This window comes from Mytilus edulis, chromosome 10, assembly GCF_963676685.1.
Source record: "Mytilus edulis chromosome 10, xbMytEdul2.2, whole genome shotgun sequence".
Classification (NCBI taxonomy): domain Eukaryota; kingdom Metazoa; phylum Mollusca; class Bivalvia; order Mytilida; family Mytilidae; genus Mytilus; species Mytilus edulis.
The window spans coordinates 76,997,250-77,012,782 of NC_092353.1; the positions used below are offsets into that span (position 1 = coordinate 76,997,250).

The 15,533-nt window shown below is 31.7% G+C and overlaps 2 protein-coding genes across 2 annotated transcripts in view; one reads left to right on the forward strand and one right to left on the reverse strand.

Annotated features, from left to right (window-relative positions):
- The window catches only part of LOC139491931 (E3 ubiquitin-protein ligase HACE1-like), a 428,049-nt gene that overhangs the window by 314,402 nt on the left and 98,114 nt on the right, over positions 1–15,533 (forward strand). The gene's annotated exons all lie outside the window — the stretch shown is intronic.
- LOC139491917 (tenascin-like) overlaps positions 1–15,533 on the reverse strand; it is a 75,739-nt gene that overhangs the window by 19,074 nt on the left and 41,132 nt on the right. Inside the window, exons 11-18 of the mRNA XM_071279847.1 lie at positions 13,441–13,734; positions 11,915–12,196; positions 11,028–11,222; positions 9,644–9,748; positions 8,681–8,856; positions 6,118–6,307; positions 3,805–3,969; positions 2,268–2,399 (exon numbers count right to left, since the gene is read on the reverse strand). Of these exons, the coding sequence (XP_071135948.1) occupies positions 2,268–2,399; positions 3,805–3,969; positions 6,118–6,307; positions 8,681–8,856; positions 9,644–9,748; positions 11,028–11,222; positions 11,915–12,196; positions 13,441–13,734 (1,539 nt within the window). The remainder of the gene's footprint in view (positions 1–2,267; positions 2,400–3,804; positions 3,970–6,117; positions 6,308–8,680; positions 8,857–9,643; positions 9,749–11,027; positions 11,223–11,914; positions 12,197–13,440; positions 13,735–15,533) is intronic.

Consider the following 15,533-nt stretch of genomic DNA (forward strand, 5'->3'; position numbering starts at 1 on the left):
CAAAAACTAGGGGTGATCTCAAGTGCTCCAGAAAGGGTAAGCAGATACTGCTCCACATGTGGCACCCATCGTGTTGCTCATGTTATTACAATTCCGGTAAATAGTCTAATTCGGTAAGCCACATTCATGTAATGGAAAGGGAATTGTAGTTACGACGTAAGAAACATATCCGATATCATTTGTGAAACGGCTATTCCATAACGGTCAACCGGCTCGTGATGGCGTCAGTAAAATTTACGAGGGATTATTTCAACTTCACCATTTGGAACTCTTGGTTTAATAGATTCCTTGTGAGCACAGGAATATCTTATCAATTGGGAGATATATACACCGTATGCAGATGCTGATGGAATGTTGCTACTTAGAAATGGAAAGTTCACAATTGGACAGCTGAAATCATCTCTTTTGAAAGTATTCAACATGCTTATATGAAATCATTTGTCCAAAACAACATTACCATACTTAGATCCATCATTCACCTTAAACTTAGTAGATTTTGTATTCTCATACTTTAATTTATTACATTACCATGTTAATCACCAATATTTGAAATATTTATTTGGTAAATATAGGCATCAGAAATGGTTTGGGTATTTTTTTTGTTGCCTTTTTGTTAGTTTTTCGATGTGCGCTTTAAACAAAGATGATGAGTCATACTATTTTAACTAATTTGGATAGTTGTATGTGGTACATTCCTTTGACGATTTGTACTCAAAGTGATGTGGGTCTGGAAACCTTTATATTCCTGTTTCAAGTCTAGAAATCAAGTCTTTAATTCAGTGAGGTTAACAACCTATTGTTTACAATTGTTGTGTTTTTTTTATATATAGTTTTAGCATAACCAATGCAATTGGTTTTCTCGTTTGAATGAAATGTTGTCCATTATTCTCGTGCCGGGGCCTTTTATAGCTTACCCATTGCTCATTGTTGAACTCGGTTCTGTGACAGCACACAGAGCAATTTGAAAAGACCCAAAAAGTTAAAAAGTATATTTTAACAAAACGCATTTGACTAACAGGCCGAACAAATGATGTTCGTAAACCCTGCTGACTGCCATTAACGATTTCAAAAACAAAAGATACATGTATAAAGAAGTAATAATATGGATTTTATATTAATTTAATACCAAACAGAAAATTAAAACAATTGCGGCAATGATGGTAAACCACAAACATGAAGTGCTATTTTTTTTACACCACATCTTGATTTCGACAATTAATGTCTCTTCAGTGCTGTTATGGATCGAAAGCCATATGATTTACCTCAGTTTGAAAATGTCGAATTAGGATGAACGGAATATATAAACCGGAGAGAAAATATAAGAAAAGCCTAAACGAAATAATTATAAACAAGTATAAATTGAAACCATATATAGGTCAAACCTTTAGATAAAAACCGCAATTTTTATACGTATCCATGTAAAACAAATGTCGTTCTACAGGGGTCTAAATACAGCACAAACAACATTATATATATATATATATATATATAACTCGTCTAAACATCAACCCAACAATGTTAGATCTGTAAATTTGCTTTCGCAAATGTTTGGTTCTTCCCTCGCCGGGACTCGAACCCATGCTACTGTGATATCGTGACACCAAATCGCCTGCACTGCAGCCGTCCCGCTAGACCACACGACCACCTGGGCTCTCAAAAAAAGAGCTTTCGGTGGGCATGTGTTACCTTTCTACGTCAGTTTTAATCTAGCGGCGTACTACAGTACATGATATATAAGGCATGAAGATGTTATTGTTACAGATCAGCTAAATTATCTATAGTAAAGGATCCTACAAATTAATGTAAGATACAGTCACAGAAAATAATTATATTCATAAGTACGTCTGAGTCAGTGACAACCCTACAACAGATGTATCCATCGGATCGCCATCAATGATGGTGATACATGGCTGTGTACATAATGTATATACAACTCGTCTAAACATCAATATGCCTTATGTCAATACGATTGCTAACTTCTTGCTTTGCTTGAAAACATAGATAAATTGTATGCAGTACTCTTTGATATGAAAAAAATAATCGCCAAAGTAATAGTTATCGGCATTCCAATTATGAATATTTTAAGATTATTAAAAAAAATAATGAAAAATTATGTACAACTGCTCTAGTGTGTTACTAAACAATCAAAAACTAATTTAAAGCGATAATTAATTGAAGATGTAGACTTATTAAATCGTAAACAGCAGAGGTACAAAATAATGAATTAGTGTATTTACGTTGATGACTCCAAATAAGACAAAACTTACGAGCCTGGTTGGTTTTAACCACAACAGTCATTTTTGATGTAGCATAACCTTTGATTGTGCTGGCTGTTACAGTAAACTTGTAGTACCAGTACTCCTCTAGTCCAGAGACGTCGACAGATTCTGTATCATATCCTTTAAATAAAAAAATATTTTCATTCATCCTACAATTTTAAGAATACATTCTGCTCTCTTGCAAAAAACAAACCTTCTTAAGACAGTTATATATTTATTTTCCTCTGAGTTCAGTATTTTTGTGATTTTACTTTTTTATAGTTTACAAGTATGAAAAAATAAATCCAAAGTAAATTAAAAACGGGGAAGTCCTTAAAACATTACACAATTAATGGTCATCAACCAAAGGAACAAGTTGAAAATTAACTGTTATATTACTGCCTTAATTCATGCGTTTTAAACTCAGCTATTGTTTAATGATAACTGGTTTTAAAAAGCAGGACAAATGTCGGTCGGTGTCTTTGTTTTTTTAGATGTAACATGTTAGAATTATGTATGGATTAATACTTTCTCAATTTTTTTCTGTACTAAACATCGGCACATTTTTTTCTGTATATTTCAAAAACTGTATAAAAAAAACACAATAAAAATCTTGTTCACAAACAGAAAAGTAGGGTAGGCGGCAAGAATGGTATGGCATTATTTAGATAAAACCAGAGATTTTGAGTATATGAAAAAGAGATAAAAACAGGTTCGGATATTATCTGTAACAGTCAATTTACATACAGCTAAAAAAATATACGTGAAAACATAAATGTTATAAAACGTCAACAGTTCTTAATTGCTTTATCCGTAATTTTATAAATACATTTAACGAGACAACACATCGAACATCTAAGAGAAGAATGTTGTCATAAGTAGACATGATGACCTCTTGATCCAAGTCACAAATATGGCAGTCTCACTATAGCAATAAGGTAGTTGCCTTATAAACAAAAGAGGCAATGTATAGAAGAGGGACGAAAGATTCCAGAGGGACAGTCAAACTCATAAATCGAAAATAAACTGACAACGCCATGGCTAAAAATGAAAAAGACAAACAGACAAACAAGAGTAATTTTAATCATTTTCAAAGATACATGGGATAAAAGGACCGGGAAAAAAACCGCTATATACTAGTATGGGTTTTTTCTATGCTAAAATATCTTCTTATAGTAATTAAAGGTACCACCAGGATTATGATATAATACGTCAGACGCGCGTTCCGTCTACCTAAATACCTACAGTGACGCTCAGATTAAAATAGTTATAAAACCAAACAAGTATAAAGTTGAAAAGCATTGAGGACCCACAATGCCAAAAAGTTGTGCCAAATACGGTTAAGGTAATCTATGTCTGGATAAGAAAATCATTATTTTTTCAAAAAATCCAAAAGTTTGTGAACAGGAAATTCATGAAAATTACCATATAATCGATATTCATCCCAACCCGAAGTGCTGACTACTGTCCTGACAATGTTTATGCTAAAAAGGTTTCCTTTACATTTTTTATAAAGATTTCATATAGCAATATGAAATTTACTAACCATTCACAGTCATATCTTTCACATATGTGTTGGTATCAAACACAACTTCATACACCTTTATCCTATAAGTCGTGTTGCCAGGTTCTACTACTGCTTTTGTCCAACTAACTTGTATAGCTGTTGGGCCTTGAACTTTAGTTACTACATTCCCTGGCATTTCAGGCACTTTAATATGTAAATGAAAATGAAACACTTTGGTCGTAATAGTGGAATTTTTTTCTAGACAATACATGTTCATGTAATGGTTATCTTCTATTATATGACAATAGGTATTAATAATACCAAAATTAAATCATAATATATTGTAATAATCACATCAGCAAAACTAATACAATTTGAAGGCAAACGTCATTATTATTCACATTCATCTGCACTGTGATTTCTTTAGTTGGAACATTACAACATAGGAACAAGAAAGATGTAACATATAAGGTTTCCTTATGCTCTGGATGATTTAAGAAATGAAAGAGCCAAGTGAAACTATGCTTATGAGAGTATATAAATATATTTGTATGCCTTTTTTTATACTGACCTTATATCTTAGATTACCAAGCGAGTACGCAAATATTTATTTAATTTACACAGTTTATGTTTCGGTTAAGATTATGAAATAGAAAGAAAAAAAATAAGTAAATAATTTTTCATGTACTAACTGTTGTGATAATTGTTGGGTTGAATAAATGAAGTTGCAAATATTTCTTTGATACATTAATGTATATAGATATTAACATGTACCGCAATGTGACCTGTCGTCATTGCTTAATACTTTCTAGTATCAGGTCCTGTCCATGATATGCAGAAACTATTAGGCATTTAGATGAAAGTGATAATGTAAAAATTGCAAATAGATAATATAAGCACTTATTCGTACAGTTCAACTTTACTAAAATACACCATACAACCATTCCAAATGAACTTGACCTGTTGCATATATCATTTGAATGTCTTTTCTGAATAAGGAATTCTATTTTTCATAATATAGAACATTTAGTGAGCAAGTTCACTAAAATGACCCGTCCCCAAAAATAACATAGATTGACATAGTCTTTTCTGTCTTAAAGATAGAATTTTTATCGGTAATGATATAAGACAGAACTGTTGTAATATAATGTTAACACAGTTTCTCTAACTCTATGGAAATATATCCCTTTCCGAACCCATTGTATAAAAAAAATTAATCAACGTGTGGTTGCCGGTGATCTCATAAGATGATTGGCTGAGTCAAAGGGTCATAACCTTTCTCAGCTCCCTGAAATGATCAAAATGTTCTAACAGGCGTTAATGAAATTGACAACTTCGTGGAAAGTGGAAGGTACTCGAAGGGGATTTTGTTTTAGAATAAAGGAAAATTTATCTTTTAATCATTAGAGAAACAGATTATTACATATTTACGCGTGGATTATCGGATTTATCCAATCTCGATAGTTAAATTATAAATTTTAAAGTCCTCGCCGAGGCTCGGACTTCAAAATTAATAATTTAACTATCTCGATTGGATAAATCCGATAATCCACGTGTATCAATGTAATAATCTATATTTAGCTTACAGTAACTATGACCTTTAAAACAGTTAACCTAGTGAATTTTAAATATCAAGCAATGGTTTCAAATTCATTCTTGTTATTGAAAACAATTTTTCTGCACACAGTTCATTATTTAGTAGTTTTATTTTATTTAGTAGCTTTGACATTTACCTGTGATATGGTGAACTAACCTTCAGTATTGAATTCCTTCCTTTTATATAGAACCATATAAGTAAAGACGTAATCTCTATTACAGTAATTAATTTAGAACTAAAGTCTGATTTTCTAAATATGTTAGTTTCTTTTTGTTAACTGTGACCTTCACTTTAAATGAAGTGGATTAAATATCAACATAGATCTTTTTATTCTTTGATTGAGCACACAAATACTACTTTTCTGCACATATTTCGCTCTATCATTATAAATTCATTGTGCAAATTTGCAAAAGAGAAAATTTTACAAAACCTTGGAGATCTTGTTTCAGTTTAATGTTAAAATCCATTTGTTTTTTTGTATTAATATATACATCATTGTTTTAATTACAAGGCAATATTCACAACCAGTTTTTTTTTCAATTCCTAGGACAGTTTGATCTCATTGTAAGAAAGATCTGTATTGAACTTCATGTCTGTAAAAGAAATAAAAACATACTGATTTCTATTTTTAAATCTAGTTATTTTTGGATATTTTTTATTGTGAGATTTTTCAACAACAAAATAGAATTGACCACTACCAGGAACTCTATTTTTATTCAGAGTAGTTCATTATCACACAAAGGAACATGTTTTACCTTCAGAATCTGTCATTACTATTGTTTCATTTTTTTCTCCGTCACCGTGTCCATTGACCGCTGCAATCCACAGTTCATAACTAATATATGGGAATAGACCATCAATCGTTGTAACAACCATTGAGTTTGCATCTGCAGAATTGATATTGACCCTCTTTTTGACATCACAGGTTTTATGGCCAATTTTTTGCTAAAATAAAAATGATAAAAACAATATTGCAAATTGACAATTGGACGTTTAAAATCAACCAACTGACAAAAAAAGCAATCTCACAAAATTGATACATAACGTCAACATCAATTGCTAAGTGATTTAAGAGAGATAATATAACCTTTCCTTCGAAAAAGAACAATGATCACAATTTATATCAATCCGTGGTGCATAACCAAATTCAGTAATTTTACGGGACATTTTCTACAAAATTTCTTGATCTCGACGGAAACAATGAACACCATAGGTGTAATCATACATAAAATCAAAATCTTGTTGAAAATAGTGAATCCGTTTCAAAAGCTGTCAATAATACAGAACTAGAAATTAAATAAACAACAGACACGGCTTCCTCCGCCTCATCTTTAGACTTATATCTCAAATTTGACTTACTCGGTCATCTCAGTACCAGAATCTATGACAAGCGAGACGATTAAAATTTTGAAATTATAAATTTCCCCCACCTTAGTAGCAATATACCAACTTCACCTGCATATGGGATATATATTTCCCAACTTATTCGATATTCAAGAGCTTGCAGCTCCTACTCAGACTTTGCAAAACGTCATCAGTGTCTGAGTAGAAAGTTGATGAACCAAAGAACGTCTCGTCCTTTTTCTAAAAAAAAGTTCATCGGAAGGAAACAAGACCTTGTTGATAAATATTCCATATCAACTTCACAAATAATACATGATGGTCTTGATGTATAGATTCTGCGTACTGATGTTGTTTATCATCTTAACAACGTGTCATATTGTTTTTTCATTTGTCTTTGTTCTATTATTACTATAGTTATCAAAAGTACCAGGATTATAATTTTATACGCCAGACGCGCGTTTCGTCTACATAAGACTCATCAGTGACGCTCAGATCAAAATAGATAAAAAGCCAAATAAATACAAAGTTGAAGAGCATTGAGGATAAAAAATTCCTAAAAGTTGTGCCAAATATGGCTAAGGTAATCTACTCCTGGGGTAAGAAAATCCTTAGTTTTTCGAAAAATTCAAAGTTTTGTAAACGGAAAATTTATAAAATGACCATATAATTGATTTTCATGTCAACACCGAAGTGCCGACTACTGGGCTGGTGATACCCTCGGGGACGAAACTTCCACCAGCAGTGGCATCGACCCAGTGGTGTAAATAGTTATCAAAAGTACCAGGATTATAATTTTATACGCCAGACGCGCGTTTCGTCTACATAAGACTCATCAGTGACGCTCAGATCAAAATAGATAAAAAGCCAAATAAATACAAAGTTGAAGAGCATTGAGGATCAAAAATTCCTAAAAGTGTGTTATAACTTTTATTGTTGGATTGTTTTATATGATATCCATTTAACGTGGCTCGGTACTTAAACATCCCGTCAATGTGTTTGTATTATCTTTCATTTTTTGCTGGTGTTCTTTGTATATGCGACTTCTTGTGTTTCTTTGGTTCTTATAACGTGACTCTGTACTTTCAAATATCCCGTCAGTATGATATTGTTCTATAATATGTCATTATGATATATTTCTACTATGAATTAGAAAATACGTTAAACCACAAACGACAAAATTATTCAAACGCGTAGTGGAATGAACTATTTGTGGATTCTTATAAATTCTTTATAACTTTTGTACTCTTTTAAATCTCGGTCTATTTCTGAAATTAATTCTTACATACTTTTGATTTTTTAACCCTGTATGCTAACATTGCCCATGTGAAGTTTAAAAATTGTTTGTATATACATTGAACGACAAATATATGTGACGTATGAAATTTTCTCACGTCAGACAAGCGAATCAATGAATGTATTTGTAGATAAATGTTTTTGTGTTCTGTTAAATTGTTCCTTTAAAAATTGTTACTCAATGATGACTGCTGTACCCATATTTTGACTATTCTATTTATTATGTCTGTTTAGTTCACGCATCATTGTAAATATAACGGAATTTGAAGAGACTGTCATCAAGGTGAGAGGTTTAGCGCTTTAAAACCAGGTTTAATCCACCATTTTCAACATTTGAAAATGCCTGTACCAAGTCAGGAATATGACAGTTCTTGTCCATTCGTTTTTGATGTGTTTTGTCATTTGATTTTGCCATTTGCAAAAATGATGTGATTATGGACTTTCCGATTGGATTTTCCTCTGAGTTCGCTATTTTTGTTATTATACTTTTTAAGGTGTTAGCTATTGTTATCAAACAACGCCAATTCCTCTCATGTTTCACTACTTGTCAAAAGATTATATTTCAGTCTTATTTATGGCATAATTAGTTCAAAATGGTCAAATGGCTTCGGTGAGAAAATAAAAGGATAAAAGAATAACAGCTGACAAACCTATGCATTTGGAATGGTAAATCAAACTTACTGCTCCTACACAATCTGTACACTGATAAAGAACTTCCACTTTGCATTCACCTTCTTTTCTTAAACTAACACGATATCCATTTAAAACTCCTTTAATATCAATTGGTGTCATCCATGACAGTTTTATACTTCTACTTTTAACATCAATCAAAGTCACATTCTGAGGCAATCTAGCAACTTGAATAGAAAAAATGTTCTTATGCAATTAAAGCTTTTGTCGGAAGTATATTTTTTAGATTCAGAATGTGAATTTAATTCATTAATGTAACTGTTGATGACTTAACAAAAATATCCAAAATTGCTGTACTTAATTGAAATGGTCTGTATTATCTTTCTCATTCACTTTGTCGATTCTTCTCAAAATTAAATACAATGCAAAATATTTAAAAAATTTTTTTTCAATATTTCAATTGATAATAACAAAAACAAAGAGAATGTATCTAAATGACATAACATATGACATCAACAGTTCAATTCATAAACATATTTTCATCAGTAAAGATATACTATTTTACACGAAACTTTTTTTTTAATTTACTACAGTTCAATGTTCAGTGAATACCATGAAATGTTGGCATATGCCCAATCTCGAAGTAGAAAATTAATCAATTTATCTCCTTTTGAATTCGTGTACTTAGTTTCATATGAATGAGACAAATCATTTTAAACCAAATCTTTAACATGAAACAGAGCGGACATACGGAAGGTGACACTATTGGACGGACTTAAACACAAACCTAAAGTATAATGACCTACTTTTATTGTAGATGTGGAAAAGAGAGATAAAATATGATTGTTTTTGCTGAAAAAAAGGAATAAAATAGTCACCAGAACAATTACAATATCAAATAGTGTAAGGGCAACTTTTTACAACTTGACAGCTACATCTACACAACATATACATTTTTTACACAGCTTTGATCATGTAAGCAGTACATTTTCTCTAATTAGCTTTATATGTTACCTGAGGCTCTTGTGACACAGCAAACCTGTAAAGACCGTGGACTTTTATTACTTTCAGGTGAAACAGCGTCATTGACAGTTTCCAACTGAAAACAATACTGTCGTTCTGAAATTTGTGAAAAAACAAATATTTCAAAAATTAATTTAGATTAAAGAATTATGGGGTTCTTGTTGTTTATTCTTTAGTTTTCTATGTTATATCATGTGTATTATTGTTTGTCTTTTTCATTTTTTAGCCATGGCGTTGTCAGTTTATTTTCGATTTATGAGTTTGAATGTCCCTCTGGTATTTCGTCCAACTTTTATGGCTCTTAGAATTAAATAAAAAAAAAAATCATACGTACTTAATCAGTAATCTTTGATACTTTAGTCGATTAAAAGACAACATCATGATTAAATAGAAAGAGAGAAAAAAACAGAAAATAAGTTAAGAAATCTAAAAATCTTTTTTTTTATTGTTGCAGCTTAGAAAATGCATAAATTTCACTGCATATTCCAAAATGTGTTGCCCTAAATTAAAATACTATTATTATATATCTTTTAGATAACATAACAATAGATTTATAACGACTTTTTTGTCTTTATACATTAATCACAATAAATGGCATATTTAATTATGAATATCAAATTCGTAACAATGTTCATTAATCACTTAAACATAGTTACTTGGCTAAAATTTCCTGTATCATCGCTCTGTTAAACCATGACAAAAACCACCCAAGCCTTAAATTTTAGAATAACGTATGAACATTATCAACAGTCTTTAAATGCTTTTCGCTGTGTGAATTGTAGTTTGTAGTACTCGTATTTATTTGTTATTAATTCTTTATCAGACAAATACATTTATGCTGTATGCATTCGAGTGTAGTGTCATTTTTTACCGTGGTGTTTTATTTCCAAGTTAACAAAAATAATACACATGGAAAATCAAACTTGCCTCCTTTTTTTTATCAAATCGCTACAACTTACGACAATAAAAACATAAACCCGATAGATTTATAATGAATGTTCTCAAAACTTCACGAGATATTCTATGAAAAATCTATCAGCATACATGGCAGGACTGTTGGCCATCATTTGTAGTGGACAATAATGTCTATTCACATACTAGGATCTGAATGCAGCAGTATAAGACATGTCTGTACACAGCCCTCAACTAATTCATTTTTAATTCAGAAAATTTTAACTATATTCAGTACCGAAAGTCCAGTGAGCGCTTCTTACGCAACTCCCTTAGCCAAGGTTGGCCTAAAATGGATTTTGGATTTTTTTTAGGTCAATTGTTGTCCTTATAATCCTTGTCACTCAAATATTTTACTTTAAGCTTTCCTGATGAAGGTAACTCCAGTACTATACTTTTATTATATATTTAACAATAAACTTACGTGGCAACAAATCTTCAATTCTTTGAACTTCGGTACTTGTATCTGTAATAATAGTTCTTATTGCTGCACTACTCATATATATGATATAATGTGAAATATCACCATTTGGTACTGGTGTTTTTTTCCATCTTAAATCCATGTGATTGTCATATAGATCCTGGTTATCACAAGTATTAATAACTGGAGGATTTGGTTCTGAAATGAGTATTAATTCCAATTGGTAAACGAACAGAAAAGCATTTATGATATAAACTTTGACGTTGCTCGGCAGTACTACATCCCGTCATTAAGTTATTGTGCTATCATGATCACCGTTTGTATCATTGTCAGTTGTTTTTGCTAATGAAATGTGCTTTATCTATATGCCTTTTAATTTTTCTCTGGTGACATATTTTATTGTTTTTACAGGAATTAATATTATAACACAATGTTGACTGCTATACTTTTATGTTTTGCAATTGTTATCATGTCTTTTTGTTTTGTTCATACATCGTTGGTAATATAATGACTATCATACAAGTAAAAGGTTTAGATACACATTAGAAAAGTCTCCAGGTTGAACACCGTACTTTGATCTATAATGGTTTACTTTTACAAATAGTGACATGGATGGAGCGTTGTCTCATTCGCAGTCGTACTACATTTTCTTATATCTTTTATCGAAAATATTTGTTGGGCGAACGGACGAACAGACGGACGGAAAAGGTGATAATAATGAAGTCCCCACTTTTGTAGTGGCGGCATGATTTTATATAAAAATTCTCACTCTATGAAAAACGTTTGTTAACATCTTTGATTACACTTTTGTAACACTATTTCAATGGGCGTGTACATTTCTGTTCATATCAAAACACATATAACTGATATTAAATAGATAAGTAAATTACGTGTTGATGTTGTCCTGATGGTTTCTGTAAATTTTGCACTTGTAAATCCATTACTATAAGCTTTCACTGTTATAACATATCTCTCACCATTCGTCATTGAATTAAATGACTGAGATGGGATCTGTGATGTGGGGATATTTGTAATATTGAATGCTTTAGGTGTCACTGATGAACCATTAATAGTACCACTGAGATGCTGTATGATACCACCAACAGTCCAGGAAACAGTTATTAACGGTCCCAAAATGTCATTTTTAATTATTGCACTTGGCACTGCAGGTCCTAAAATAGTGAATCAGGTGTGTTAAATACAAAGTGTTCATTAATTAATTATAATATCCGACACTTCAATAGCAAGAAGCCTCCTGAAACAACATCTTATGCACTAGTATTTTGTTTTCCTAAATATAAAATTGTATTTCATAAGGAACATATCGTTTTTCAATTATATAAGCCTTGCCCCTGGAGGTCAGTATTTTTGAGGTTTTACTTTTATCTGTGAATATTAACATTGCAATTTCCCATAGGAACTCCCTTTACAGCTAAAACTGTACCCCTTTTACTATGAAGCTTTGAGAAAAATTATATCCTAGAATGGAAAGCTCATATGCACTTTTCAATTGTCAAAATGTAGGGCTGTGCGGCATATTTTCAACGTTTGAATGCCCCAAACTACCGAGAGTTTAATCTTAAAACCAAAATTATGTACTACCCCAACTTGACTTAAGGTTTTCCACAGATTTTAATTTGACCGATATGTATGTGTAATTTTTCTGGTAATATTCCTAAGTTATGTCTCTACGAGATGAAACATAGAGATCTTATCTGGGAACCAGTACGTAAAGAAAACTAAATACCTATGAATATTATATATCTCACAAACAGAGGCGAGGTTTGAAAAACAGTTGTTTTTACAAGGTGCAACCTTTAGATATGGCTCCCAGTAATATTATTGTCATTCACTACATTCTAAGATTTTAATAATGATAACTTCCGAATTCTCGTTATTTACTTGCTTAGATAAAGATCTGAACGTGAAATCTAATTTTTGAAATCGCTTCTACTTGAAAAAATTATTGAAAGGTTTTAATTAATGCGAACAATGCAACTCAGTGCGAAATGTGTTGATAAAAACTCGCACTCTAATATATCATGAATATGTCTATGTGTAGCTCTTCCTGGAAGAGGCTTTATTAAAAAAAAACATACCATCAATGTCTGTTAAAAATTCGCAATTAATAAATGCATGCATTCATTTCTGAATTTATACTAGTATGTCATTCATATGTACTTACATTTGTGAATGTACTTTCATCAATATCTTACAAAAGACATTTTTTATATGATGCTCCATGACAAGAAGCATAAAAATATATGTTAATTTCACTTAACCAATCATTCTTGCTTAACATATATTTATATCCAGATATAATGAAAAATATTCCGAGACTTGGAAGTGCCATTCTGGTATACATTAAAAATATACTAGCTGTATCAATGTGTTTTAAAGATTTATTTGAACATACTTGTACCAGCTATTAATATAACACTTGTAGTCTGTGCCCTAGGTCGACTTAAAGTCTCCACCGATAAGACTTCAACTACATAAGTATGACCTGGCTGTCTGTTGGTCATATTATACTGATTCTCAGTCTTAACAATATCAATAAAATTTTCTGCATTTCCATTATTCAAAGTTATTTTAATTTGATATTTGTTGATAAAGGCAACATTATTAGGTATAGTCCATGTTATCTTAAAATAAACCTCTCCAGTTGTGTCCCTTGGAACTTTTAAATTTTGTACTCGCAGACCACTCACTGGAAAAAAGAACAAATAACTTTTGAACATACAATTTGCAGACTAGTCACTTAAAAACGGAAAAGTACTAACATTTTTTTTCTTATAAGAGAAAACGAAAAACAACCAAAAGCCAAACATCAGTATACCTAAAACAAAACAAAGAAAAAACTAAAACAGAGTAACAAACACCAACAATTGGGAGGGGTTGATCACATGTGCTCCGGAAAGGTAAACAAACCCTGCTCCAGATGTGGTACCCGTTGTCATAGAGTTGCTCTTTTGAGATTAAACCATTGCTATTTCAAGCTTCATATGTGGCATCTGTCGTGTTGCCATATAAGTACAAACCCGATAAGCATAATTCGGTAGAACACCATCGACGAAAACAGGACATCATTTCAATTTACATTGTCATTTGTGAATTGAAGCTCTGGATTATCGTATCAACGAGGAAATATATACTCTACAGCAGGTGCTGATGGATTGTTGCTACATATAAATTAAAGGTTTATGACTTAGGTTATGTTCTAATTAGATTATTATTAAAGGATATAAGCCGAAAGCATTGTTTAACAGGTAGGTCGAAAAAGACTTTTAAAAAAAAGAAAATGCTAGCAAAGTTTTATTTTCATCAAGTGTGAATATTGTTTTGTGAATAATCTTTCTTTACATCTAAATTAATCCTACATGTTGACCCCTTTAAACAGTTGCTCAACTTAAACAATAGACAAACAGAAAGTACAGTTGAAGGTAAACAACATGTATTGTTACATGAAGAATAAGACACAGGATTTGCGTATAATAATTTTTGCGTGCCCAAAGACTACTCAAAATATTTTCCGTGAATACTTTTAAATGCGTTTTGAAAAAGGATAAAGTGATTAATGTATATTATTAATGCAAAAAAGGGAGAAAGTGTTGTCGTTCTTAGTGAGTGTGTTGTTACAAACTTTTGGCAAAGCAGCCTACAATGTGGCGGTGAATGCATGACGCTCATACTACACGGAGGTTCTTATAATGAAATTTTGAGTTCTACATGCAGGCCAGTGCGCTCCACTTAAATTCATACAGAAACAGTCATATCATTACTACTTTAGAAGAGGATGTATACTTATATTAGTACTAAAACACACCCTAGATATCGCGGGTGCGTGACTGAATTAAAGTATATAACTATGCGTAAGCCTTATTTAAGTATTGGTATTGTCATATGATAAAGTCATGCCGATTATAAGATACACAGTTTTCTCTGCTTTCAAAATCTTTCTGTTTGAACCCGTCGACCTGGAACTTATCAATTACGGGTAATATTAATTATTTGGAAAACAAAGGTCCTGGAATGGAGTATGTTTTAATCAACAGGATTGTCCTATATTTGTTATAAATAAAGTTGAATTCTTGTATTCGCTGTTTTACGGCATGCCCGCTAACAAATTGAAAACTGTACCTACATGTATATGCCTTATTTTAAGTCCAGATCTTTAAAATTCGTATTGTTATCTTAGAAAGTCTTACTGATTGAAATACTACAATAGGGAACAATTTGACAATGATTGAATTTAGTATTGTCAACCCTGTGATTATGACCCGTTTATATAGCAAAATTCTAAATACACCGTTTGGTGATGCGCCTGTCAGATGCGGAACGTACAGATAAGGTAATAGGTAACAGATGCATATACTATTAGTATCGGTATCGGATTCGACCCGGAACTTGTTAATTATTGGCAATATTAATTATGTGGAACACAAAAGGGTCTGGAGTGTTGTAATTTTAATCTACACCATTGTCCTATATTAGTTATATATAAAGTTG